General features: G+C 40.2%; 2 protein-coding genes across 16 annotated transcripts in view; one reads left to right on the forward strand and one right to left on the reverse strand.

The window, feature by feature from the left end:
* LOC128076892 (UDP-glucuronosyltransferase 1-6-like) overlaps positions 1-25,119 on the reverse strand; it is a 245,886-nt gene that overhangs the window by 43,780 nt on the left and 176,987 nt on the right. The gene's annotated exons all lie outside the window — the stretch shown is intronic.
* Positions 1-25,119, forward strand: part of USP40 (ubiquitin specific peptidase 40) — a 33,352-nt gene that overhangs the window by 5,904 nt on the left and 2,329 nt on the right. The window contains exons 5-31 of one of the 4 annotated variants that reach the window (XM_052675241.1): positions 282-446; positions 857-1,003; positions 2,913-3,056; positions 3,993-4,121; positions 4,711-4,812; positions 5,179-5,286; positions 6,340-6,661; positions 7,391-7,472; positions 8,077-8,248; positions 9,086-9,170; positions 9,896-9,966; positions 11,057-11,373; positions 12,246-12,372; positions 13,074-13,131; positions 13,896-13,949; positions 15,076-15,164; positions 15,867-15,953; positions 16,432-16,468; positions 17,726-17,790; positions 18,267-18,341; positions 19,225-19,351; positions 20,447-20,541; positions 21,757-21,875; positions 22,244-22,309; positions 22,565-22,775; positions 23,455-23,550; positions 24,707-24,801. In XM_052675241.1, the coding sequence (XP_052531201.1) occupies positions 282-446; positions 857-1,003; positions 2,913-3,056; positions 3,993-4,121; positions 4,711-4,812; positions 5,179-5,286; positions 6,340-6,661; positions 7,391-7,472; positions 8,077-8,248; positions 9,086-9,170; positions 9,896-9,966; positions 11,057-11,373; positions 12,246-12,372; positions 13,074-13,131; positions 13,896-13,949; positions 15,076-15,164; positions 15,867-15,953; positions 16,432-16,468; positions 17,726-17,790; positions 18,267-18,341; positions 19,225-19,351; positions 20,447-20,541; positions 21,757-21,875; positions 22,244-22,309; positions 22,565-22,775; positions 23,455-23,550; positions 24,707-24,801 (3,245 nt within the window). Of the gene's footprint in view, positions 1-281; positions 447-856; positions 1,004-2,912; positions 3,057-3,992; positions 4,122-4,710; positions 4,818-5,178; positions 5,287-6,339; positions 6,662-7,390; positions 7,473-8,076; positions 8,249-9,085; positions 9,171-9,895; positions 9,967-11,056; positions 11,374-12,245; positions 12,373-13,073; positions 13,132-13,895; positions 13,950-15,075; positions 15,165-15,866; positions 15,954-16,431; positions 16,469-17,725; positions 17,791-18,266; positions 18,342-19,224; positions 19,352-20,446; positions 20,542-20,637; positions 20,679-21,756; positions 21,876-22,243; positions 22,310-22,564; positions 22,776-23,454; positions 23,551-24,706; positions 24,802-25,119 lie in introns of those variants that run through there. The other 3 variants (XM_052675242.1, XM_052675243.1, XM_052675245.1) reach the window with 3 other exon arrangements.

Below are 25,119 nucleotides of genomic sequence, written 5' to 3' on the forward strand. Positions count from 1 at the left end.
TAGTTACTTAAGTTTCTGTTCTCTGTGTTAACGCATCCTTGAGCTTAGTGGAGATCTACACAGGTGAAACTACGTCTCATGTGTTATATTTTTATGCACTTTTAACTACTTCAGAAAGCATGACTGAATTAAGAATAACTACTAGTAATACATTTTTCTCAAAGTGGCAAATATATGGGTAACCATTGAGACAGCTTTCTGGCATGCGTAGTTTAAGTTGTTTTTAAGCAATAGACAAAGCAAATGGCACAAAGTTTATTTCTTTGTTTTTTGTTGTGCAGGAAATGAGGCAGCATGATGTGCAGGAACTGAATCGGATTCTGTTCAGTGCTTTGGAGACTTCCCTTGTGGGAACTTCAGGTCACGACCTTATTAATCGATTGTACCATGGGACTGTTGTCAACCAGATTGTTTGTAAGGAATGCAAGAACATCAGTGAGAGACAGGTAATGCTGGAGGATTTTCTGTGTTAGGTTTCTGTTCCCCTTGCTCAGTCCAAAAAAAAAACCAGATGACATCTTTCTGCAGCATCACTGGTGGTTATAGTGGATCTACATATTGGTTAGGGCACTGCAGGCTTGCAGGTGTGTGGAAATTGTGCGTGACTGACAGTTGCTAAATCTTAGCTGGAATTTTCTAAGCCATGTGTATCGTGATGTGACTCATGAGCTTAAAAAAAACACCAAACAATCAGTAAGCATTATTACATCTGAGTTAGTAAGTTCTGTCTGTAGATGTAGTTATCAGACAGCTGAACAGTGGGGTAACAACAGTAAAACATCTTTACGTTGCTTTACTGCTCTTGTAAACTACTTATTATCTCTTTTTTTGTTGCTGTTGTTGTACTTCTGCATAGGAAGATTTTTTAGACCTAACAGTGGCAGTAAAAGGTGTAGCTGGTTTGGAGGAGGCCCTGTGGAACATGTATGTGGAAGAGGAATACTTTGAAAATGAAAACTTGTATCGATGTGGAGCCTGTGATAAACTGGTTGAGGCATCAAAGGTAATGCATCAAGTCATTGTCAGTGTTTGATTTGCTAATGTTTTGAGACTTCACTTACATTGCTGTGCCTACCCTCTGGCCCCAAAATAAAAAAGATGTTACAAGAGCATGCCAAAATTGGACTTGCATTTTAAATCTCAGCAGCTTGTGTGATCCATTTCCTGACTTGAATGTTGTTGCAGTCTTTAAGTAATGATGAGTGGGACAGCATGTAGTTATGAGAATACTGCTGCATTCACATGCTTCTACTGCACCTGGCTGTGGGCATTTCAGAGCATAGGCTGAAAGACAAGCTAGAGCCCAAAGAAAAGAAGGAGATAAACTATCTGGAAATTTTTACCTGAAGAGCACCTGTGGCAGAGAAACATAAGTAATTCCTTGCTTTGGGCAGGGAAATGGGGTCTCTTGATTTAGGTATTGCATTGTTTCTCTGATGTTGAACAGCTTGCAGTGATGTGTTAACAGACTGAAAAAGTCTGCTGCAGTGTGCCTTTAAGTGGGTAACATAGAAGTAATTACTCAGGTTTTCCAGCATCTATGGCAATGGCTGTGTATGTTTTCACAGCCTACACCTGTGTATAAGCACCACCATGTCATGTCTTCTCTCAGCGACCTAAGCCACATGCTAAGCCGGTGGCTTCCAGCTCTGGGCTCCACTGGGGGTCCTGTCTTTCCTCTTACTCTTGCTAAAAGGCTGTAAAGGCAAAGCAGACATAAACAGCTGATAATGCACTTTGCCTTTGACTTGTTGTCCCTTCTCCACAACAATGAAGCTCTTCGTCCTGCTCTGGTGACTGTCCGGCATCAGGATGAGCAAACCTTGTATCATGTTTAATGTGGAAAGGAAAAGGTGCAGATGCAAGTTCAGGTCACAGTTAATCAGTACCTTAAAGGACTTCAGGAAGTTTTGTCAGTGCCTCCCATGGCTTGGTTATAAATGTTTGAGTTCAATTTCCCTGAGTTCAAAGGGGAGTGCAAGATAACAGTTGGCTACCTTTGAAATTTGATCGTTCACTCAAGACAAGGGGAACTTGGAACGTGAAGTTGCTTAACTATGGATTGGCAGCACGACTGGGGCCACAGTGTAGCATATGCAGGGTGCGTGATCGCGGTTGCCTGCGGAGACTGAGGAACCTGCTGAGTCACGCTGACAGAGCCGTGCACTGTGACCCATACCTGGCAACACCTCTCCTCCATTTCTTCAGTATTCTCTGGGTCTTTGGATGTTATTTCCTACCCTGTTTTGAAGAACCCTGCTTTTGCACCAGTGTTTCTGCTGTGCTTACGCACCTTGTTGTTTGATCTCAGTGAATTAGGTGTTAGGTGAATGGTTGGATTTGATGATCTTAAGGATCCAATCTAAACTATGCTGTGATTCTGCCTTTCTAAAATGGGCTATGTTCCCACCACTGTAAATAAAATAAAGTGAAGAGAGATTTTAACGCTTGCTTGATTGTTCTGTGGGTGCCTGTAGTCTTCCAGGATACATCAGACACAACCTCATCTTGCTTATCACAGGCCACTGATCTTAGTCAAGGCTGTTTTCTTCAATCAATCTGGCAAATGTTAAGCAATGTGCCACTGTGAGATCTTCTGGTGATGTATTTTAGACCATTTCTATTGAATTCAGAAGCAGTCCAGTAGTCACAGCAGATGAAAATTACTGTCTTGCTTTTTCAGCAGTGTGCTCCTTCATTTTCATAGCAGGATTAAGTATGGGACTGGTGATCATTGAGGGTGTGGACTGCAATGTAAGGGAAGGATCTTGATTGCTTTACTTATGTAGTAAAAATACATAAATACCAGTCTTGTCTGCCTCCTTGTGACGAAAGTAGAGTCATAGAATTGACCATAGCAAGGTTATTCTGTGTAACAATGTGCTTATAACTTTTTTTTTGTCATGTTACAGTCAGCTAAACTACATAAGTTGCCTCCCTTTCTCACCATCTCTCTCCTGAGATTTAACTTTGACTTTGAGAAGTGTGAACGATACAAGGAAACTAGTTGCTATACCTTCCCTATGCAGATAAATCTGAGGCCTTTTTGTGAGCAGGTTTGTACTGTTATATTTGTTGAAGTTTCTATATGCTCAGCAGAGAACTGATATTTTTAGGTCAAGGTATCTTTAATTCTGCATTTCACAGAATCACAGAATTGTAGGGGACTAATTGTACTAATTTATTCAAAGCCAGATGATAAGGAAACTTTGTGGGCTTCTCCTGTGTCCTTAGTTCATTGCTTTAGCAAAAATGTTTCCAAAAGATCACTTTCTAACAGAGTGAGAGAAATACCTTATTGCTGTACAAGGTGGGAGAGTTTAATAACGACCTAAAACTTAATCTGACATTTGCTTGAAAGAAAATTAAATCTACTTTTGTATTAACTTTGTCTGGTAACTTACATACCTGTGTGTGTGTGTATTGTCCTATATAAAACCAGCTACAAATGTTTTTCAGTTATTCCATTTTCCTAATTTCTCTTTGAATTACTGTACATCTATTCTGGTGCATAACTCAGTTTTCCAACCTGATGTTCCATTGCCTGATGCCAGCTTTTGTTCCTTGAAGTATGTGAAGAACATGCTTAAGGGATGCACTCTCCTTGAAGAGGGTTTTGGGTTTGTTTTTTTTTTCTAGCTGAAATGTTGCAATTCCAGCTCAGGGTTTGTATTTGGGGATGCCTTTTTTCAGTTGGTTTGTTAAGTGTTTGTTTAAAAGGCTAGAGAAAAACAAAATAAGTTGGTTATAAACATCAGGTTGAGTTCTATTATTTGCATCAAGATTGAAATATTTCAATATTAAAATAATGAACTGTTACTCAGAATCACTTTTGTCCACACTTGTGTTCTGCAACACTGAAAAGCCCCTTCAGTCTTGGCACATGCAAAGGTGTACAGAGATATCTGAAGCTATGCTGGTGGTGTAGAAGCATCCTTGTGTGAAAAACTTGCTGATATATATTATTATTGTTATTATTTTTCTTTTTGAAGACTGAAATGGATGATTCAGAGTACATGTATGAGCTCTTCTCTGTTATTATACATAAAGGTGGCTGCTATGGAGGACACTATCATGTTTATATCAGAGATGTGGATGAATTAGGAAACTGGCAATTACAAGTAAGTGCTAAATATTGTGGGTTTTTTTTTCCTTGCTTGTCTCTTATATTTCAGAAAAGCGTTAAGAGCTAAAGAATGAAATGGACATCCAAGCTAATTCATATTTTAGTGAGGCATTTGATTGAGAAGGTTAGTTTTTGCCCTCACGCTGTCTCTACAGGTTGGAAGCTGTTAGGATTTTGTAGCAAACTGTTGTTTTTTTGATCTGCTATCTCTCATAGTATCTGGTATCTGGCTGTTGGACTCTTGCTGCCTATTGTGAGGCAGGTGGGCAGAATCAGACAGCGGGTGCGTATGCACTGCAGTGAGCTGCCTGCAAGCTGCTTCAGCTGTTGTGGCAGTGTGACTGAATCTTTGCCATGTGCTTGATACGTGAGGAACTGGATATTTTTGTGTGGCATCCAGGTATCTGTGTAAAGAGACTGCAGAACAGTCCTTTCTAAAACATTGTGCACAGCTTGCTCTGAAATCTACATTTGGAGGATTGGTTTACAGTGCTAAACTGCATATGCAAATCTCAGTACAGGCTGGAAAACTGCCAGCAGTGTTTGAAGTCAGTGCTTGTGAATGTACTATTTTTCTTACACAGGAAGATGAGGATAGGCTGACTGAAGATAAGCCTTCAAGAGAGAATGAAAATGCCAAAGAAACAGAAAATCCATTGGCAGTGTTGAAAGGGATTTTATCAGAGGTATGGTATGTAAAGAGTTCATTGCTTCAATTTTGATGTTAGGGAACCCAGGAGAAGGGGCTGAAATGTGCAGGAGGCAGGCTGAACAGTACAGAACTCTTCCAAGCTTATTGTGAAGCATGTAAAACTCATAATATAGCCCAATTTTAGGATGAGTCGTGGCAACTCGTACAAAAAAAAGATGTTTTTTTTTTTTTTTTTTTTTAGTATTTTGTAAATTACTTCTTAGGGTGTTGCAGAATGTGATGCTACTCTGACTACTCTGTTAACAAGTATCCATGACTTAATCACTCGAGAATTGCTTTCTTTGTGTTGTTTCCTTGACATCTGTAACCTTCATTATCTTAGTTTTTAATTTCTCTGTAGGAAGAATGTAAACAAATTCCTGTGGATCAATTAGGGCAGAAGTTCTTGGAGAAAGTAAAGGTGTCCTGGAACAAGAAATACCGAAAACAGTACGGAGCATTACGAAAGGTAACGTGTCTGTCTGTTACTTTCTTTTTTATTATGAAGGTAACCTTATGTTTCTATTGAAGAGTCAGTAGGATGGCAATTGAAAATACTGGCACTTGGACTAGCAAGTGAATGCGCATGTAAGAGATTTGTTTGTGAGCCAAATTAATGGTCTGGGAAACACAAACAGGATGCTCAACAGCTTATCAGCCTGAAAGCTTTTTTCCATCTATACTGTTTATTTTTGGCCTAAAAAAGAGTCAGCTTTGGGTACTAAATATTGTCTCACTTATGTCTGTGGATAAACCTGCAAGAGCAGTACTGCCTCTTGGCCATAGAAACAGTGGTGAGAATTAAAGAAGAAATACAGTGCTGCTTTGAAGTCAGACCAGAAATGGGTTTTGGAAAAAGAGGCACTTTTTGGTTGGTTAGGGTACATCCATTAAGTTTAACACTTCAAATAAAGTCTTGTTTTTCTCTAATTAGTTACTACTTCATTTTCTTGCACTTTAAGGAAAATGCTTACACATTTATGTTACAGATTGTGGAAAAAATCATGCTGCTCTTTGTTAAGAAGACTAACAATAGAGGTTGCAAGTAAATTTATATTATTTGTGAGATCTAATATGGATCTTTCACAGAGAGCCCTTTTTCTGACCTCTGTAGAGAATGTATAGAAAGAAGTTCAGAGCTCCCAGTATTAACAATCTCCAAGTTTGAGTGCTGTTGTGAGCATTACCACAGGTGACCTAGAGCTTTTGTCTGGCTGTTTTTCTCTTTATTTTTCTTCCCTTTTTTTCCCTAAGGGAGTTGTGTACGTATGGTTCTCTAATTTTTTTCTTAGTATGGTGGGGTTTTTTTTGTTTTTTTTTTTTTTTTTTTTTTGCCATGTATTTGAAAACAAAAAATACCTATTGAGAAATCAGCTGGAGTGAGTGGGTTGCGTGTATGAATTTGAGGACAAATTGGGTCACTGCGCTGATGCAATCAGCTGATGCAATGTTACATTTAACATTGAGTATCTTCCTTTACTAAAATCTCGTTACTGCACCTTGTCCTTGCTTTTATTTTTAGTATTTGCAGAATCATCCCCAGATATTTCAGTTCAGTCCTGATGAAAATAAAGTTGGTTTAAAGGAAAAATACAAGCTCCCATTTAAGTCGGATTTTCAAGGACAAGATTTCCGAAGCCATCCTCAGGAGAATGGTATCCTGTGGAATTCAGAAAAAGCAGCTCTAAGGCTAGGAGAGAGTTCTGCTGGATGCCATTGGTTTGATCTGAATGATTCAAAAGTCCAGCCCATCAAAGAGGAGGATATTGAGAAACAATTTCAGGGTAAAGAGAGTGCCTACATGCTGTTCTACCGCAAGTCTCAGTTGAAAAGGCCTCCTGAAGGTACACAGAATTCCTCTTTACCTTCTGAGGGGCTTCCTTCATTGATATTGAGATTTTCAAAAGGCTGAAGGCAGTTGGGCATTTCTGTCCTTTGCCTGAGTATCGGGGATGCAGATGTCTTCTAGAGCTAATTGAAGAAAAGAATTAACTCAAGGTACAAGAAAGTAATCTCTGAGGAGATTGTGAACAGTTAATTGGCTGTAGCTGACACTGAACTTTTTCTAATGTGCTTCACAAATAGTAGCAGAGGTGCAAGGTCTTGCACCTGGGTTGTGGCAGCCCCGCTCCAGAACAAGCTGGAGGATGTGAAGGAGGAACACAGTCCTGGCAAAAAGGACCTGGGCGTCCTGGTGGGTGGCAGCTGGGCATGAGCCAGCAGTGTGCTGTGGATGTTCACTGCAGGGGAGTTGGACTCCGTGACCTTGAAGGATCCTTTCCAACTTAAAGGATTTTGTGACTCTATGATTCTAACTTGTCCTACTGAAAGAAATAAAAATTGTTACTAATTTAATCACGTATCAGTTTCCCTTAGGGAAAGACAGATGTAAGCATAGAAAACGTAAAAGCTCTTGTTCTGATTATTGTAAATTAATTTTATCTACTATGAAAGGTTCAGTGTTATTGCATCAGGCTTTCAATGATTACTGTTGTAACATCTCATCTCGCTTTCCTTGTTACCAAAACACATTTTTGAGCCGAAGCCAAATTAGATTATATTATTTGTTGCAGCTCGAGGAAATCCGAGGTACCAAATTCCTGAACACCTTCTGAATGAAATGAATGCTGCTAACATGGAGCTGCAAAAAAAGAGGTACATTAATGTAACTGTACAAATCTTTTCAACAGCATTCTTCATCTGCATATCTCAGAAGTGATTTAAAATGAAAGAAACTCCTAGAACAGGTGTAGAGTCAGCCTTTAAAATGATTCAAAATCATAGATGTTAAAGACTACGAACTTTGTCTTTTTTTCTTGTCCCCCTTCTTCTTGCTAATGGAACTGGATGCAGTTACAAAGGAGGAAGGCATAGATGTCTGACGATTCCCACAAAATTCCTCTTGTTTTATGCTTGTGTTTTGAGAATGTTTATCTGTAACAGCTTGGAAAAAAAAAGCTTACCATCTCCACATCCCTAAAGATAAACTTTGTCATCTTGTTCAGGAAGGTCAAAGCAAGGTGTAGGTATAAACCCTTCAACAATGTGTTCTGTGCAAGTGGAGGATTGTACACAAAATGAATCATCAAAATCTTCAAGCAGCTTTTTGCATATTCCTTGATGATGGGGGTGGGGGGGAATGTGACGTTGAATTGAGGGTATCAATTGCACGGCAGCTGCCCAGAAGCATCTCTGAAATAGTTCAGCCATTTGGCAGTGGTCAATTCATCACCTTTTTTTCTGCTGTTATTCTTTCAAGAGCGGAGTATGACTCAGCAAACAATAGCATTGATTTACATCTCCATTTGAGCACATGTTATAAATTTCACAATGGGGCCTTGCATCCTTCACTTAGTTGGAAAGAGAGCGTTCTAGATCTGACTGTTGACAGAAGAAAAACTCTAGGAGACCTTCGACAATCAATTTTCCAGGTATTTGCTCTATTAAGCAAACATTTATTTTTAGTTGGGCTCCAACAGCATTTGTGTATTTGTGGCACTATTTTTATTTCAGTCAGAAATTTTCCTCAGTATGTGTGGTAGGCTGAGAACTATTTGAATTTTCACAAGAGGAAACATTGGTTTGAGGTCAGCCCTTCAAGTATTTTAAAAGTCATTGACTGATTGGAGAAGCTTTAATTAAGTAGACTTCAAATAATTAGCTTATAAGGCTTATAATTGGGCAAGAATGGTTGGACTAGATGATCTTAGAGGTTGTTTCCAACCTTGTGATTCTTTCTAAGAATTGTTACTTTGCAGAACTCTGGAACGTGAAGAGTAAGTCCAGTTTGTGGGCAGACTGGTACTTGCATTTTTGAGGATTTGACAGGTCTTCATAGAGAATATTTAGAGTAGTTTAAGAGAAAATAAGAGGAAACAATAATAAATCTAACTCAGCTATGGATTGTAATGTGTGCAGTTGTACTCTACTGTGTTAAAGGAATGTGACCTTTCATGAAAGGTTTTCTGTCTACATCTCAAACAAAGCTAACTTGCTCTCTGGAAACAGGTTGCTTACGTGTTACAGCCTTTGGTTGGTATCCAGTTGAAACCATGTTAGTCTACCTAGTGACTAGTCTGAAAGCACAGGACCTAAATAATCTTGTGTGCCTTCTGTGCCACTAGTCTTGTTGAAGGAAATAACAATAAGCTGTTAATTGTGAAAGTGAGCTTGTTAGCCTCTGACAGCTTTTGGCAAAGTTATAATTCTGAGTGGTTTGAGTAGTTGCTTACTCAAGTCTTATAACTCTATCTTTTCTTACCGATTAGATGATGAAATCTTGGGAAGGAGACATGGTTCTCAGTAGTGCTAAACCTTTACCAGCAGGGCTGCACCTTTATCAGGCACTTGATGGTAAGGCTACCACATACAAGAGCTCAGTGTGATTTGTGTGGACGTTGCAGATTTAAAATGCCAGATGTTTGGGAGGAGCACATTCTCTTCTGAATTCTGTAAAGGAAAGTACTTGCCTGAAGAATACATTAATTAATATTAATTAATATTTTAAAATAATCTGCTCTGTCTCCAGCTTTACGTTGCTATGCAACTTCAGGTGTTAGTCCTCAAAAGTCTATCCAGTCATTGGGTATTTATGGTCTGTTTCAGAAAACAGGGTGCTACCAGAATGTAACCCAGCTTTGAAAGATACTGACATCAAAATACAGAGGCACCATTGATATTCTTTCAAATCTTAGTACAGTTCTTAAAATAACAGTAAGTTTACAATGTTTTGAGGAGTACACGTGGAATATGTAGTAACTAAGTGTATAGATTCACTGTGAAATTGCACCTAAATAACCCTCACCATGCAGCTTTGTCAAATGTTAATGTGAGCCTCAGTTTGCAAGGGAAATTGAATTGAAACCCCTGTGCTATGGCCATCTTCACTAAGAGGATGTGTACGTAATGTTGTTCTTGCTACATGAGTAAACCCTGACTTACCCCCTGTAAATTCTGATCACACAGTAACTTTTATAATTACAGACTTCAGACAGTAAAATATGCAGCATTTATCAGCTTACAGCTGACCCTGCACATCTGTTTTGGGGCTGAATAGCTTGACAATTTCCTCTTTTTAGGAGATGAGCTGACACTGGACTGCTTTGGGCTGGCGGATGGAGCAGACATTTTTGTATGGAATGGGAAAGAGGTAAAAGAGAGCCGAATATCCTGTCCCTTTGTCAGTTCTAAAGAAATAAGCTGCAAATTCTCAGACGTGCTTTTAGAAGCTGTGGTCTGTTCTGCAGATGTGCTGCTGATATGCTAACATTTGGGGTCACCACTTAGCCCCATCTAGAAGATGACACCTTCACAGTTTGTCACTGTTCCCTTCTGTGTGATGTTAGAGTTATGCAGTGCGATCAGGTCCATAGGTGTCTGAATGCACTGCCATTTTATGCTGGAGTATGTTCTGAGAAGACCTGGTGCCTCTTGGAAGAAGATGGGCTGATAGCAATGTGATAACAGAAACTTCTGCCCTATGGTGAATCGTTCACTCGTGTTTGTTTGGTCTCCCTGAAGTACTACGCTCATTTTCGATGTTTAATCATCCCTTTAATTTTTAGACCCTTACTTAAATTTCAAATACTCTCCTAAGTGATTGTGTTGACACAGTACAAGTTTGCCCTCTGCATCTATTGTGGAGAAAACATTGCTTCAAAAAGACTTGTGACAGTATGCATTTATTTACTGACTTATCAAAAAGAAGCAAAGAAAAGCCAACGAACTCCCTCCAGGTGACAGAGCTGTTCTGCTCTTGCTTGATCTTTAGGTAAGGTCTTCAATGCTCCAGCTTCCTACACAGTCAGAGTCTTTATGACAGGGAGTTATAACTTTGACCTGGGTTGAAGATCAGGAAGGCCAGATTTCAAAATGTAACACTTCTGAACAGCCTCAGTCACGTTATTATTCTTCCTTTTAATATCCCGCAGGGCTAAATTTCACTGCTCTTAATTTGATGGAGGTTGTGTCGTCTGTTTTCACAGTTAGCTATCAGTGTTTTTACTGCACATACAGTCTCGAACACGCCTTACATTACACTTTCCCTTCCTTGTACCTTTGAGTTACTGTGGTTTTGTTCAGAAGGCGTTCGGTCAAAACTGGTTTATTCCTAATGCTGTGAGAGGATCCACCCTGTTCCAGCAGTTTTACTGCTGTCTCTTATCAGTGTATATAATCTTTTCTGTTTACGATGGAGTGTGTTATCGATCACTGTGTAAACATTGCATTCCTTTCTTCAGGTTGGTGGTGTGAAGGTGATGGCAGGCCCTGATCATCAACCTGTTCTCTTAAACGTTCTTCGTTTAGTGGAGCATAATGAAGGAGGGAAGGGTCAGCATTTCTCAGAGTCGCAGCACGTTTTTCCATGCAGCACAAAACTGGGCGATGTGCGCAGAGCATTAGCACCAGCAGGAGGAATGATCTTAAAGAATGACTCTGGACATAAAGAAGCCAAGAACTGGGAGGTTCTTCTTGAAGAACGTATGAAGGAAACAGTCAAAACCGTTGGTCTGACAGACGGATGTTCAGTATTAATCTTAGACAGCCATGACCAAAGGTAACCATTTTGATTGTGGGTATGATTAAACAGAAAGGCAGCTGTGGCAAAATCTGTTCAGTTAAAATACTAGGTGTGTGTGTGTGTACAAAAATGTGTAAATATGTCTGTTTTGTGAATCAAGCAGGCATTTTGAGACATTCTAGATTCAAGTTAATATAATCTTATGTTTTTGAATGTAAGACACTTCTCAACCATTAGGTATTTTTTAACATGCAGATGCAGTCGCATCCTTTGATTTACATTTATGAAGGGAAAGGCCTAATGAGAACAAATTGTGCTGACACATGAAACTTGATGGAATGAGAGAACTGAGCTGTATCAGAAGAGTATGCAGCTCTGCTGAACCTCCTCGTTGAATCTCAAGTTGCCAAGAGCAATTTCTGCTCTCGTTTCCCTTCTGAGTTTATAGTCCTAAGGCTTCTGTTTTGAGGGATGTGTATATGTGCTAATTAGATAAATTCTGACTTTCTACTTGAAACAGTTCTGAAACACTGAACCTAAATCAGTGACAGGAAAAAAACCAAACTGTTTCTGTGTAGTAGCAGATCCACAGACAAAGTCTCAAATTTTAGTTATGACTTAGCCTCCTTTATTAGTATTTTTCCAGAAGGTTTAAATCGTCTCACAAAGTGAATTGGATTCTTAATTGCCATCAGAAGCTCAGTTTCCATTGAAAGACAGTTACCAAACCAGTTTTTTCAGGTGAATTTAACAGGGAGCCTAATGGTGCCTGGATTGTACTTGAAGCTGCCACTGTTAGTGACCTTGGCATTGTTGATTTAGTTAAGAGCTTTGGTATTTATCAATCTAGCCCAGATAAGATACAGTTTCCCTGTCTTTGACCACCTTTGCACTGCTCACTTTTACAGCCTGGTGAATATTTCAAGTGGTAACTTGACTGCTTTTACATACGACATCAGCTGGCTCCAGGTGAAAAACTTCTGCGGAAGGGATGATGAGGAGAAACACGTTAAAATTACTGCCACAATTGAAACAGTAAGAAGTCTGATAGTCCAGGGTGTAACACTGGGTGTTGCCTTGATAAGTTTTTGCCAGAGAAGGTGGGCCGTTTACTAAGGATTGGAATTAGCGTTTGAGCTGATGTTTCTCTGTGAGACAGTAGCCTGAAGCTTGCACCAGCACAGCCCTGGTCACTGAAAGCAGCACAGTTGGTGTGTTAGTCTTTTTGGACCATCCTATAAGCATGAAACCATGAAACCATCCCATGAAACCATGAAACCATGCCAGTAAATGAATCCCGAGCGGAGAAAGATATTATTTCCTTTCAATGCAGGATAAGGAGAAAAATTCTGTCTTTCCCAAGAAATAGTTTCCTCGGTACCTTTTCTGCTTTTAGATTATTGCCTGTTACAGAATGAAGTCCTGCTTAGTACCAAGTGTAAGCTAAACGTTTTCAAAATGTTACTTTGTTTCATAAATAGGAAAATCTAAAGATTGTTTTCCTTTCCTTGGAATTCTGTTTCTAAGATGCTTTTCCTTGAGTATGTTGCATATAATAGATGTACAGGTATCATTTTTATGTATTAATATTAATAAGAAATGTATTTTTAGCTGTGTATAACGTTAGCAGGAGTAAGAATGTAACTCTGAAGTCAGTCATTTTGTGAACTGGCATTTGAATAGCAGATGTGTAACTGGCTTTTTTGTTTGGAAGTGTTAATGTTGCTTTCTTTTAGGTGATGTCAGATATCAAAATGAAAGCAATACAGGAGCTACAGCTACAGGAGGAGCTAGGTAAGCGTTAAACAGGTTTACTTAAAAATCTGGTCATGCTGAAATTTCACAGACTCACAGTATGGCTGGGGTTGGCAGGGGCCCAAGCCCTTCTCCAGCAGGGTGCCCAGCACCGTGTCCAGGTGGCTCTGGAGGCCTCCAGGAAGGAGATCCCACGGCCTCTTTGGTCAACCCGTGTCAGTGCTCAGCTTCCTGCACAGCACACAAGTGCTGCCTGATGGGTGTAAGGAACCTCCTGTGCTCCAGTCTGTGCCCAGTGGCTCTGGTCCTGGCACTGGGCACCTCTGACAGGAGCCTGGCTCTGTACTTTTTACACTCTTCGGGTATTTATAGACATGGCTAAGATCCCCTCTAAGCCTTATCATTAACTGCATTCTTCCTTTTTGTGTCAGACAGCTTAAAACAGCGAATGCAGTGCTGTGAAGTGATTACTAGACTTTTTGGAAAGATGAGAGGGTGCCGAAGATTTAAAGTTCTCATGATTCTATGTAAAATAATTCTTTTCCCAAGCTTCCCAACAAACAAAAACAGTGCAAGTCTTGACGAAAATATATTTTAATTTCCCAGAAGCTATTTGGTAGGAGTAATCATGTCAAGTCTCTAGAAATCTAACTCCTGCTGATGTAATATCTCCATCCAGAGTCCTCCAAGTTAAACTTGCTGTTATCTTAAATATGTTACCTGTCTGAACCTCTGAGCCAAATTTATGATGATTTGAGTTGCTTAACACTCCTACCTCTCTTCCCCACCCCTTTCTGTTGCAGCAAGTGAAAGCTGTCTTAGACCTGTTGGCAGAAATGGGAAACTTCTCTCTCCAGGTAAATCTGTACACTTATTTTGGTGTAATTCCATAGCTTAAGCTGGGAGACATGAAGTTTCCTTCTATTAATTTCTGAACTTAACCATAGCCGTTGTTTTCTCTTTTCCATTTTTACTGTTTACCAGCAGTACCAATAAACAACTTGGAGTTAAATATTCAACTTGCTTTAATTACTTTCATGCACAGTGAGCAGCACCTGTCAGCATACCTGCTGTTGTTTATTGACCATTGGCCTTATTCTTCAAGGCTTTGGGAATTAACAAACTTCTGTTCTCTGTGCTTGCTTTATAAACTGCCAAGTTTATTAATGATCTGGTGTGAGTCATAGCTAACAGATCAGAGAACAGATCCGTTACGTTCAAGAATCAGAGTCCTTGTTCCATGATCTTCTGTTTCTTGAAACAAAATGGACTACGTGCGTTTGTTAGTGATGGTTGAGGTTGGGTTACTGGATTTCAATGCAGCTGGAGCAGTGGACTTGAGTACTGTGGTGGTGGAGGAAGCATTGTTATGCTCCTGTTCACTGTGAGGAAAAACAGCTTGTGTCTGTGGTGTGTCAAACACAGTAATGTGGTGTGTCAAACACAGTAATTCTGCTTTCGTGAGAGTGGAGGAACATCTTTGTGCCACAACGCAGTCTTTGATTTAGATGAGCACGTAGTATCCTTGTTGCTGTATAACTGAGTTCCTGAGGGTCTGTGTTCAGCAGAATAGAAGCCCCAGCATTGCTTTTCTCATTGTTGGGGGAGCAATAAGAAATTGAGTGGATCAGCTTTATGTTTGCTGGTAAATATTTTCCGTATTTCTATTTTTCTAATACATTTTGTTAGCTAAGTACTACCAGGAGAGCAAGGTTTGGGCATAGGTTTGGGCCAGGTAACCTGCAGATGTCCATTTCAGTCTAAATTCTTCTGTCACTCACTGTATATCAAGAGGTGGTTGGGGAGGAACCTTTATATAGATATACTCTAGTCGTAGAAGGCTTATGGATTTAGTGTGAACACGGAAAAATAAGTTGTCTAAATGTCACTGAACATTTTTATCTTTGTCTAAAGAGCAGAGTGAATGGATATTTTCACTAAGCAGCACTTTATGATGATTTCCTTATTTTCCTCTTCCTGAAGTGCCTGAAGATTATACTGTCAAGGAGGCAGAACTGAAAATGGGAAGCTTGCTAGGGCTGTGTCATGGAAAAGCTCCAACTTCCACTCAGGTATGACAGAGCAGTGACTGAGAAGAGACTAGAATTTGCTTTTGTGCTTTGTTTACATTTGCCAGTATTTCACGTGGTCCTCTTTTCATCTTTAGAATGGTTGTAGTTGTAATCACTGTGGGGGGTGGGGGGGGGGGAGGAGGAATGCTTGCTGAATTTATGTACTGGCAAGAAAGTTTGCACCACTTAGCTCAGTTGCATAAGGCCAAGAGCATAAATGTCAGCAGTTAATATGGCTCATTTGACTCACAGTAAATCACTTATCATTAGTCTGTTTGCAATGGTCCATCATCTGATGTGTAGAAACTTCTCTAAAGAGCATAGAGTAAAAAAAAAAAAAAAAAAAAAAAAGGAGATGCTAAATTTTGTATCTGAGTATTTACAATTTGGAGGAGGGAAAAACACCATGTATATTTCTGAAGGTCTGAAGATCAAAGTGTCAAAAGACAGCCAGCAGGCTACTCTGTCATTTGCAGCGTGCTCAGCGCGTGCATATCTGGTTTATGAAGCTCACCTGATGGCCATAACTCAATTGCATGTGCTCCTCTAGATTGTTTGCTGTAGCCAAAAGTAGCTTCAGTGCTGTTTGACCCATGGCTGGCATGTGATAGCTGATACAGTAACTGCATGCAGTAGGGAGAGCTGTTTCACACTGTTTCTGTACTTCAGTGTGTTCTGAACAGTTTATGCTTGCATTTTTAGCTCTTTTTATATTTTCTTATTGAACGTGAGCACTGTACGAGCCCTGAGATGGAAATCGTTGTGGAAGAGACTGCCTCTGTGAAAGAAGTAAGTCCAGATTCTCTTCAAAGCTTTTTTCATGCTTGTGTCAGGTCTGCTGCTCGTCGGGAACTTTGCTTCTTGCCCATGAGTCACTTCAGCTAAGGCACAAAGTCAAGGGCAGCGTTTCAGCTCTGAAAGACCAGTGGGGAAGATTGCCTTGAACTTTCACCAAGTAATACTTCACAGTTAAAACAGAAAAATCCAAGGAGATGCCAACGAGCAGTAGAACTTTGTATCCTCCATCAGTCAAGGACAGTATTAGCGTGATTTGTGAAGGATGATAGGATGTATGCAGGCTGGAAATTAGATAGTCATCTTAAAAGATTTAACATGTAGCTCAGCTACTCTGTGCCTGTGCAACTGTAGGAGTTGAACAGGAATTAATCACTCTGGATGTGTTTTATGTTAGAAAATTCTATTGCTGATTTGCTGAAAACTTTATTTTCTATGCACTACAAGTCTCAACAATTTTTCTTTTTTTTAGTGTCTAAATTTAATGCTGGAAAAATCTGGATTATCAGGTTAGTTGTACTATATTGTTACCTAATGACCTATTTTTAAGGCATTTCCATAACTGTAAGACAGCTTTTGCTATGTTAAAGATAATAAGTTTGCTATGGTCACTTGTGTGTCACTGTAATGTGAGGAGGGGGGATGAAACAATTACAAACTTGCAGGTTCCTTGACAGTGGAGTTTCCAGCTTTATATTTAATTGAGATAAAGCAAAGCCCACATTTTCTGGGCTGCTCATTTGGGTGCACGTGCAGGTGGAGGTGTTTGGCTGTTTTCTGTTGCAGCCATTGTGTGAGATTAACTTCTTCAGGAAAAAGACATCCTTAGGTCACTGGGCAAAAAGAAGTTAATAAAATGAGATCATGGTTTGGATGTTGCTTTGGAATCTGATGGTAGGAATTCTTGTCACTGAACTTTTGCATGAGGTTTAAGGAAGAGAGAGAAACAGCAGCAGCATCACACATGGATTTCCTGGTTGTACATCTTCCTGTTGATGCTGATGGGGTCTCGGAGTGGCAGTTTCTCCCAGCTCAGTACCAAGCACTCACTGAATGCTGAACATCTTATGGTGATGGCTGCAAATTGAACCATACACCATAAACATAAGTGTACTCCTGAAACATGTTACTGTCAGAGTACACGCTGAGCAGTCCAAGAGAAAATGAAGGATTTTGCTCTTGTGCACATGTACACGTGAGAGGAGTAGATAATGATGTCTTGAAAATATAAACTTAACCTTTATTTCCCTGTGGTGTAGTTTTACTGCCAAGGAACAATGGTCCTGTTTTCGTTGCTTTCTTTTCAATTGCCATTTTTGAAAAACTGAATTTGGCTGTGTGTAGAGATTTGCAGTCTGACTGCTGTCAAAGAAATGTCAGACTTCACTTCAGTTGATCCCACAGTACTCCTTTTCTCCACAGAAGTGATTGGTGAGCTTTTGTTTAGTTAGGAAAGTCAGAAATGTACCCTGAAAAGAATAAAGAGTATTTTCATGAGTTAAAGAAAGGAAATGTAGGTAGGTGAGGAATTGCCTTTATATCTTTTAAGCCTGAACAACAAAAGGGTGTTTTTAGGGTGTGGGGAGGGGTGTGAAGGTGGCACTTGATTCGGTTTATCAGAGCGGTGTTTTAAAACGCACAAAGAAGCAAAACAGCCTGAACAATTTCTGCTGTGGGGTTTCCTGTGCTCTTTTTTTCCTTCTTTTCCCCTGAAATACTGCTATTGACTCATTAGTTTTCCATGGGGTTATTTTTGTTGTTTGTAGGTGACAGCTGGCATTTGAGAAGGATGGACTGGTGCTTTGAAGCAGGAGAAGCTTTAAGTCAGGAAGTAAGAGGATCTTAGTTTTGACTTGACTTGTATAATACCTTATTTATTCCACTTTTTCTGTGGAGATTTTTCCTGAGGAGGAAGTCTGCCTGGTGTTTTGGTGTGCTGTGTTACTTCCCGAGACTGTATGAAGCCAGAACCACAGATTGAAAAGGGAAACTTATGCACTGCCTCCCCTTTTCAGGGACTGTTAGTAAGCTACATTGACCTAAGGTCTGGGATCTGAGGGTGCTTGTATCTACAAACAAGAAATGAGGTGTTAATTGGTAAGAGGTGTGAAGGAGCTCAGCAGGACAGCAGGCTGCTATAGAATAGCGGGTCCTGTTGCAAAGTTGGCTCCTTGTAGTGAATGCAGAAAAGTAAAACACCTTGAGCATTTTGCATGCATGGCACAAAAATTAAATAAATCATGCTTTAGGAAGCAAAGCATAAGAGCATACAGGCTCACAAGGACACTGTGCTTTCTCTTCCTGCAGAATGCTACTCTGAAGGAACTTAATGTTTGCAGAGGAGATACTTTGGTTGTAACTGAAGGAAAGCTTCCACCGAAGGTAAAAGTAGGGTGATTGTGTTCTTTAGTCAGCTGACAATCTGGAAACTTGAGCATGGAAGTAATTTCTTCTTCGGATTATTTCAGAATTTTTCAGCTGTGATATTTTTAGTCAAAGATAATGAATAATGGTAAATATATATAACTGTTTTTTATTTAAATGAACACTTACAATGTTCCTTGTCTGTCTATACTCTCTCAATTCCTGTAGTAAAAGTTTTGCTCATTTCACCTTCTTTGCTTAGGAGTGTGTCAGTGTTGACAGATCCAGAGGAAATCTGTATTTCTGGCATGCAAGGTTCTTGTGAAGACACAAATCTTACACTATGATTTCCTCACAAAATGTTCTTTTCTTTTTTAAAAAGTAACTTTTTATGTCAGGTTTTGTGCTGAGGGTTGTGTTTGAAATTGGAGGACCCTTCTGGGAAACTCCAGTCAGAAGTGGTCAGGTAAGGTTTCTGTGCTACAGGCTGTTGGCAGGAAGTTGGAACAGAACGCTAAAAGGCTGCAGGGAGCTCTGGGCAGGCAGCAGAGATGCCAGCACTGCTGTTGAATGAATCCAGCTTCCTCTGGCAAGGTTGTATCTATGTCCACATCTCCAGACAAGTGTCACTCTGTTGAATCTGTAACAGTAGATGCCAGAATGGCAGAGCAGGGTGGTGATAACGTGTGACATGAGGCTAGACTTTATCACCAGGTCTTATGTGTATAAAGGATGCCCGTGCCTTTACAAAAGCTCAGAGTTGGGCTGATGGTTGCACTCGGTGATGTGGGTCGTCTTTTCCAACCTTCATGACCCTGTGATTGAGGTTTTTTTTTCTTTCTCCCTGTGTAATTTGCATTGGAACACGTAGGCTATCTGGCACTTTGTGTTCATTTCTCAGGGTTTCTTGAAAATTCCTATTTGGTGGTTGAAGTTTTCGAGTCAAACGAAACGTGAAGAGAAGGCACGAGACCAGGTGAATGGGATGACCTGCAAGATGGATGCTTTGCAAGTTTCTCCTGCAGGAGGTGAGCTTGCTTAGTTTTTTAAAAAGGAATTGTGTTGCCTGTGATAGCACTGTGGGCTTTCAGTCCAAACCTTAATTTTATTCTAAAGTTTTAAAATGCTCCTGAGGCCTGTGAGCAACTGTATGAGTTTCAGTAGGTTTGTGGTGAAAGAAACCACTTAGGAGGCAGACACCATTTTTTTTTTTTATTAGGCTGAGACTGTTCCTGTTTCATGGCTGTATTTGGTCAAGAATAATTTTCTGTTTACCAGTCCAGGCTGTTTACCTGCCAGCAAAACAAATTCCTTCCCCACATTTAAGTCAGTGGCTGTATTACAAGGCACCAACTCAAGGACAATGCAGGTGATTGGCTTCAAATGTCACACTTTTAATGTCACATCAGGGTGTATTGCTTTTGGAGAAGGTGTAGGATGAGTGATAAGTAAATCCTACATTGAATAGCAGACATTATATTCAGTATTCTGTAGGGTTTTTTTTTCTTCTAAGGATCAAACAACAAAAAAAAAAACCCAAAAAAAACCAACAACAAAACCAACAGCTTGAGGAGGAAAATCAAGTAAGGGGTAGAGAAGGAAGACAAAACGCAATTGGGGAAACCTGCAAACTGGAAAAGGAAAAACAAACAAATTTCCATTCTGCAGGAAAAATGAAACTCTTCCTTCACTACTGAGCTGTGCTGCAGAGAAATTTGGTTGTTTTGGTTTGGATTTTTTTTCCATTTCTCTCCTTTTCTCATTAATTTTTTTCAGAATTTGGCTTTTTCCCATGTTTGTTTTGGTAGTGTAGGTAAGAGCAGTTTCCGCTTCAACCACACTCTGCGTTTCAGAGTCATGGCTGCTAATTAGTCATAATTATGAATTTGAGTAACTGGTCTTAATTTTACAGTGTAGAATTCATCTAGAATTCTTCCTATTTGGCAGCTAGCAGTGTATTTTATCAACTGTACGTTAGGGTTTCTTAAAGTACCTTCAAATATCTAAGTCTCTAAGTGAAATCTCACCTACAGGTGAGTTATCTCTTAGGAAGATGTGTGAAGTCACTCATTTTTCTACTGTCTCTTTCTTTCTCCCTCTTCTCCTCTTGCCCCCATCCGAAGACTCACCAGAACGCATCCAAGCAGACCTGGATCTGTGCTATGCTGGCACTACTGAAATAGCAGGCGAATCTTCTTTGGAAGATCTGAAGATGCAGGTTAGATGTTCTCCTGTGTTGGAAATGCACAGCGACACAGTGATTCATTGAGCTATATTAATACATATTTTTTATTTCCTTTTCCCTTGTCTCCAGTATGTTCTGATATGGCATTTGCTTATATGCCATGTTCAGTGGTAAGTACCAAGAGGCAGCTTGAGCATGTAGCTCAGATAATTCCTTAGTATGTTCCCTGCAGTTGCCATTCTACCTGTCATGTGTCCTGAGCTGCAAAAGCCTTCTTGCACTTCATCAGGAACTTTGGCTTGCAGCAGCATTTTTATTTCACAATGTAAAAATTATTCATGACAAGCACACACATACAAGCACTTCCTACAAAGCCACTCTCCATTTCCACGTTGTTCTCGTATTGGTTCTTTGCGTGTTTTTTTGTATGTTGAACCTAATGAATAAAGAGTTGCTTTGATGCACAGAAAGTCACGTTTGTCACTCAGGAAAGTACAGCTTAGTTTCTTCAGCCAGAAACTAAGGTGCCTTTTAGTGCTTTCTTTTTTTTTTTTTTTTTTTTTTTTTAAACCAGAAAACTATGAATTGAATGCACTTAAAGCAACAATAACAACAAAAACAAACCAGCAAAACCCAGCAAAAGAAAATAAAACAACAGCTTACTAGAGAATAATTAAAAAGAAAACCTATCACAAAGCTCTTCTGTCGGTTAGCTGGTGGGTTGCTCTACTTCACAGCGTGGGAAAGGATTCTTCTGATGCTGATACCAATACTTTCCATATTTGTTGTATCAATATTGGGTACAACTTCATTTTCACAGTCTCATCCGAACTGCTGGATTTGCATCTCATGAACAAGATGTGCCTTAGCTTGGAAACAGTATTGTGTGCTCAATGTGATTTGAAAGGAGCTTTTCCAGCACTTGGCTGGAGGTTGTGCTAGCGATTCTTCCAGCCTCATTTCCTCCCAATGATACAAACTTTGGTTAAAAAAAGAAATTGAATATTTAAGAAACTGATGGTAAATTTAGTAATGTTGGGAGGGAGTGAAGTCTGACTCGCTGTGAGGTTGAAAAGCAGATCTGTTGGTCAGACTCACTGTCTGCGAGTCTCTAACTGGAATAAATCTAAATGCCTTGCCCTGTTTCTAATTGCTTCAGACTAGCAATGAGAATCAGTCCTTTTTCTTTCATTGTTTTCCAAGCAGACTGGCCTCTAAAATTATTGAAGAACTGTTTTGGTTTTTCAGGCTCTGACCTTAGCACAGTGCCCAGAGCACGTTATCCCACTGCCCACGTTCCTCAGAGCCTGGACGGTGGAAAACAGGCGCCCAGGCAGGCTGCTACGACACAACAAGCAGCAACTCAGGTAGGTTTTGTACTGAAACACTCAAGCAGCCTTGCAACAGGCTGATGGTTGGGTTGTGTGATGGATTAGCGGAGAAATGAATCAGTTCAGTCCAATAAAACCCTTTTCTGATGATTTCAGTTTTTTGACAAGCACTTCTGTCAACTCAAATGCAGTAGAATGGGCAGGCAGGAGCATAAGCAGCTCATAGCATGTTTATTATGCTAAAGTTTAAGTGTTTTTAAATGTAATTTTGGCACTTTTTCAAGCTTTTTGTTGCTATAGTGTCTTGCTTTAGTTTTTCAGTTCAGCACAGGTCTGCTTGACTGGAACTATGATTTTTCTATTTGTGAATTTAGAGTACGTGTGTATCATCCTTTTATTTTCAGTGAATATAAGCTGGGTGCCAGAGTGGAAATCTGCATAGAACCTTTGCAGAAAGAAGAGAACCTGGGGTAAGTGCTTGAAGATACTTATTTGTTACTGCTATACAGTTGAGATGAGACTTTAATCTAGTAGCTTGTTCCTTCAATGCTCTGTCACTATAACAGATGTCTCTATGCAGGAATACTTTGGAGCCTGTCTTTATTTTCCTCCCATAGAGCTGTTGTTTAAAAACAAAGGAGGGTGGGTTGGGGTGATAACGAGGAATTCTGGATTCCAAGTGCAAGATTCACAAGGGTGGTTTATTTTTCTCTTTCTGATGACAGCCCACATGAATTGCTGCTTCGAGTACAGATGGGCATACCAGGGGAAAGGGACTACTATAACTCCGTGGATTTGGTGTGGAACATCTCCAAAGAATGCACTACCTGGGCACTGAGGCAAAGAGTGGCTTCTCACTATTGTCTCCCTGTAGATAAAATTGAAATAGCCAAATACTTCCCTGAAAAATTTGAGTGGCTGCCAATATCTGGCTGGGTAAGATCTGGAGTGACAGAATGCAACAGCTGTGTTGAGAAATGTACACGTTGGTTTGTGCTGCAGTTCTTCAACATGCACGCTTGAATGCACAGCCCCAAATCCCTTCAGCATGATCTGTGAGGTGAATCTGGTGGAGGTGCTTGCTTCTTCAAGAATTAGTTTAGGTCTTCGTGAGATCACAGTGAAGATGTTGTGATTGTTGATTGCCCCACGAGACAGCAGACTTTCACCTGGCTGGCACAACACAAGCCACTCTTTTCATAGTAGCTTTTCCTGTATTTCCTTGTGTAGGAAGAGAACGTGTATAATTTGCCCAAATGTTTCAGTCTGTGGCAGTTATACAGTGGAAGTGACAGACATCTGCAGAAGTAACACAGTGAGAGCATTGCTTCTCTTTGCTGTGCAGGAGATCCTGTGGCTGAGGGTCACTGCTGATCAGTGTCACTTACTGAGCTTTATGGAGGTGAACTGCAAGAGGAGGTGTGGGAAGGGAAAGATGAGGATGTTTTTGTTTCTCAGGGGAGCTACAGAAAGCAGAATGGATAATTGATTTGCATGACTGTAAGGCTTTGAAGAATAGTCAGTGGGGGACCCTCCACCCTTAGAAACTGCCAACGAAAATCAGTGTAAGCAGATTTCTGAAATCAGCCATGTGTTCTGCTTTGATTTTATTCAGACCCAGCAAATTTCGAAGAGAAAACGGAAGAAAAAACAGGAGAGTTTACAGTCAGCCCCTTATCACCTGAAAGATGGAGATGTCATCGGGGTGAAGGTAAATTGACTCGGCTTTAATTTTTGTGCAAGTGTTGGGCTTGGAAATCTTCGCCTCCGCGGTAAACAAATCTCTTTCTGGTTTTCCTGGATCCTGCTACATCTGTGTGAAAGGGCTGGGGTGTGTATCTGTCTGAATGCTCTGTGGAGAGGGAAAATTCGTTGCTACCGATACATTTTGGTTTTTCTTTGTGGGTTTTTTTTTCTTTTTCTTTTTCCTCCTGTTCTTTTGAAGTCAATTTGGAAGCTTCATGCTTCTCCCCTTATATCCTGCTACTGGCACTAGAGGGCATTGCTTCACAGGTTCTCCTGCAGTGCTTTCTTCAAGAATCATGGAATGGCCTGGGTTGCAAAGGAGCACAGTGCTCATCCAGCTCCAACCCCCTGCTGTGTGCAGGTCGCCAACCAGCAGCCCAGGCTGCCCAGAGCCACATCCAGCCTGGCCTTGAATGCCTGCAGGGATGGGGCATCCACAGCCTCCTTGGGCAACCTGTTCCAGTGCCTCACCACCCTCTGGCTGAAAAACTTCCTCCTCTTATCCAACCTAAACCTCCCCTGTCTCAGATTAAAACCATTCCCCTTTGTCCTATCACCATCCACCCTCATAAGCAGCCGTTCCTCTTCCTATTCTGCTTTGTATTTGAGCATTATCCACAAGAAACTGGATTTTTCTTGCCCTTATTTTATCAATTGGGTTTTTCTTCCAACTCAGAATAAAACTCGAGAGCAGTGGCCACTGAACAAAACACATTCTAAATTGAAATCCATTTTCAAAATCAATATTGCCAATCTATGAATAGATTCAAAAAAAGAATAAAGCTGAAGGATATTGAGCTCTGAATTGGCAATAAAACTTATTTAGGAGATATCCAAAAGAAAATACTTCTGGATTTTAAAGCATTTCACTGGACGTGTGGTGTTCTATGCTGATGCATTAGGTTACTGAGAAAAATGCAACTCATTGTTAAATACAAAACCAGAGAAGGAGCTGAAAAATTTTGGTTGTCTTGCCTTTTTAAGTTGTCTGCATTTAACTAGAAGTCATTGTAAAATTAGAAGAAATGGACTGAAAATTAATTTCTTAAACAGAACATCATGTGGGAAGTAGTTTTGGCAGATGGAAATAAGCTAATACTCTGAATCCCTTTTGACAACAGAATCTTCTCCTTGATGACAGTAAGGACTTCAGCACAGTGAGAGATGATGTTGGAAAACAGAAGCAAATGCAGCTTGCATTAGAGAAAAAGAAAAGGTATTGCCTGTTTACGTTTATTCTTCTTTCAAAATCCCCAAACTGGAGAACTTCTGGGGCACTGCTAGCAGACTGCTGCTGTGTGCACAGTTCTGGCAGTGCCAAGAGAAAAGTGCTCATATAACTCAGACTTGTGCCTTTAAGTGCCACATGCCTGCCTTGAGCATTTTTTTTGTCTTGCAACACGCTGGGAAGTTTGGCACTGCCTCAGGAGATGGAAAAACTGCTGCACTGCTGTGGTGTCCCCTTGTAGGCTGTAAGTGGGAGCTCAGTGTTGTTCTTACACTGCAGTAGAAACCAGATTCCAGCCCGGGTGGC

This window comes from Tympanuchus pallidicinctus, unplaced genomic scaffold, assembly GCF_026119805.1.
Source record: "Tympanuchus pallidicinctus isolate F22 unplaced genomic scaffold, pur_lepc_1.0 scaffold15, whole genome shotgun sequence".
In the NCBI taxonomy this organism is placed as follows: Eukaryota; Metazoa; Chordata; class Aves; order Galliformes; family Phasianidae; genus Tympanuchus; species Tympanuchus pallidicinctus.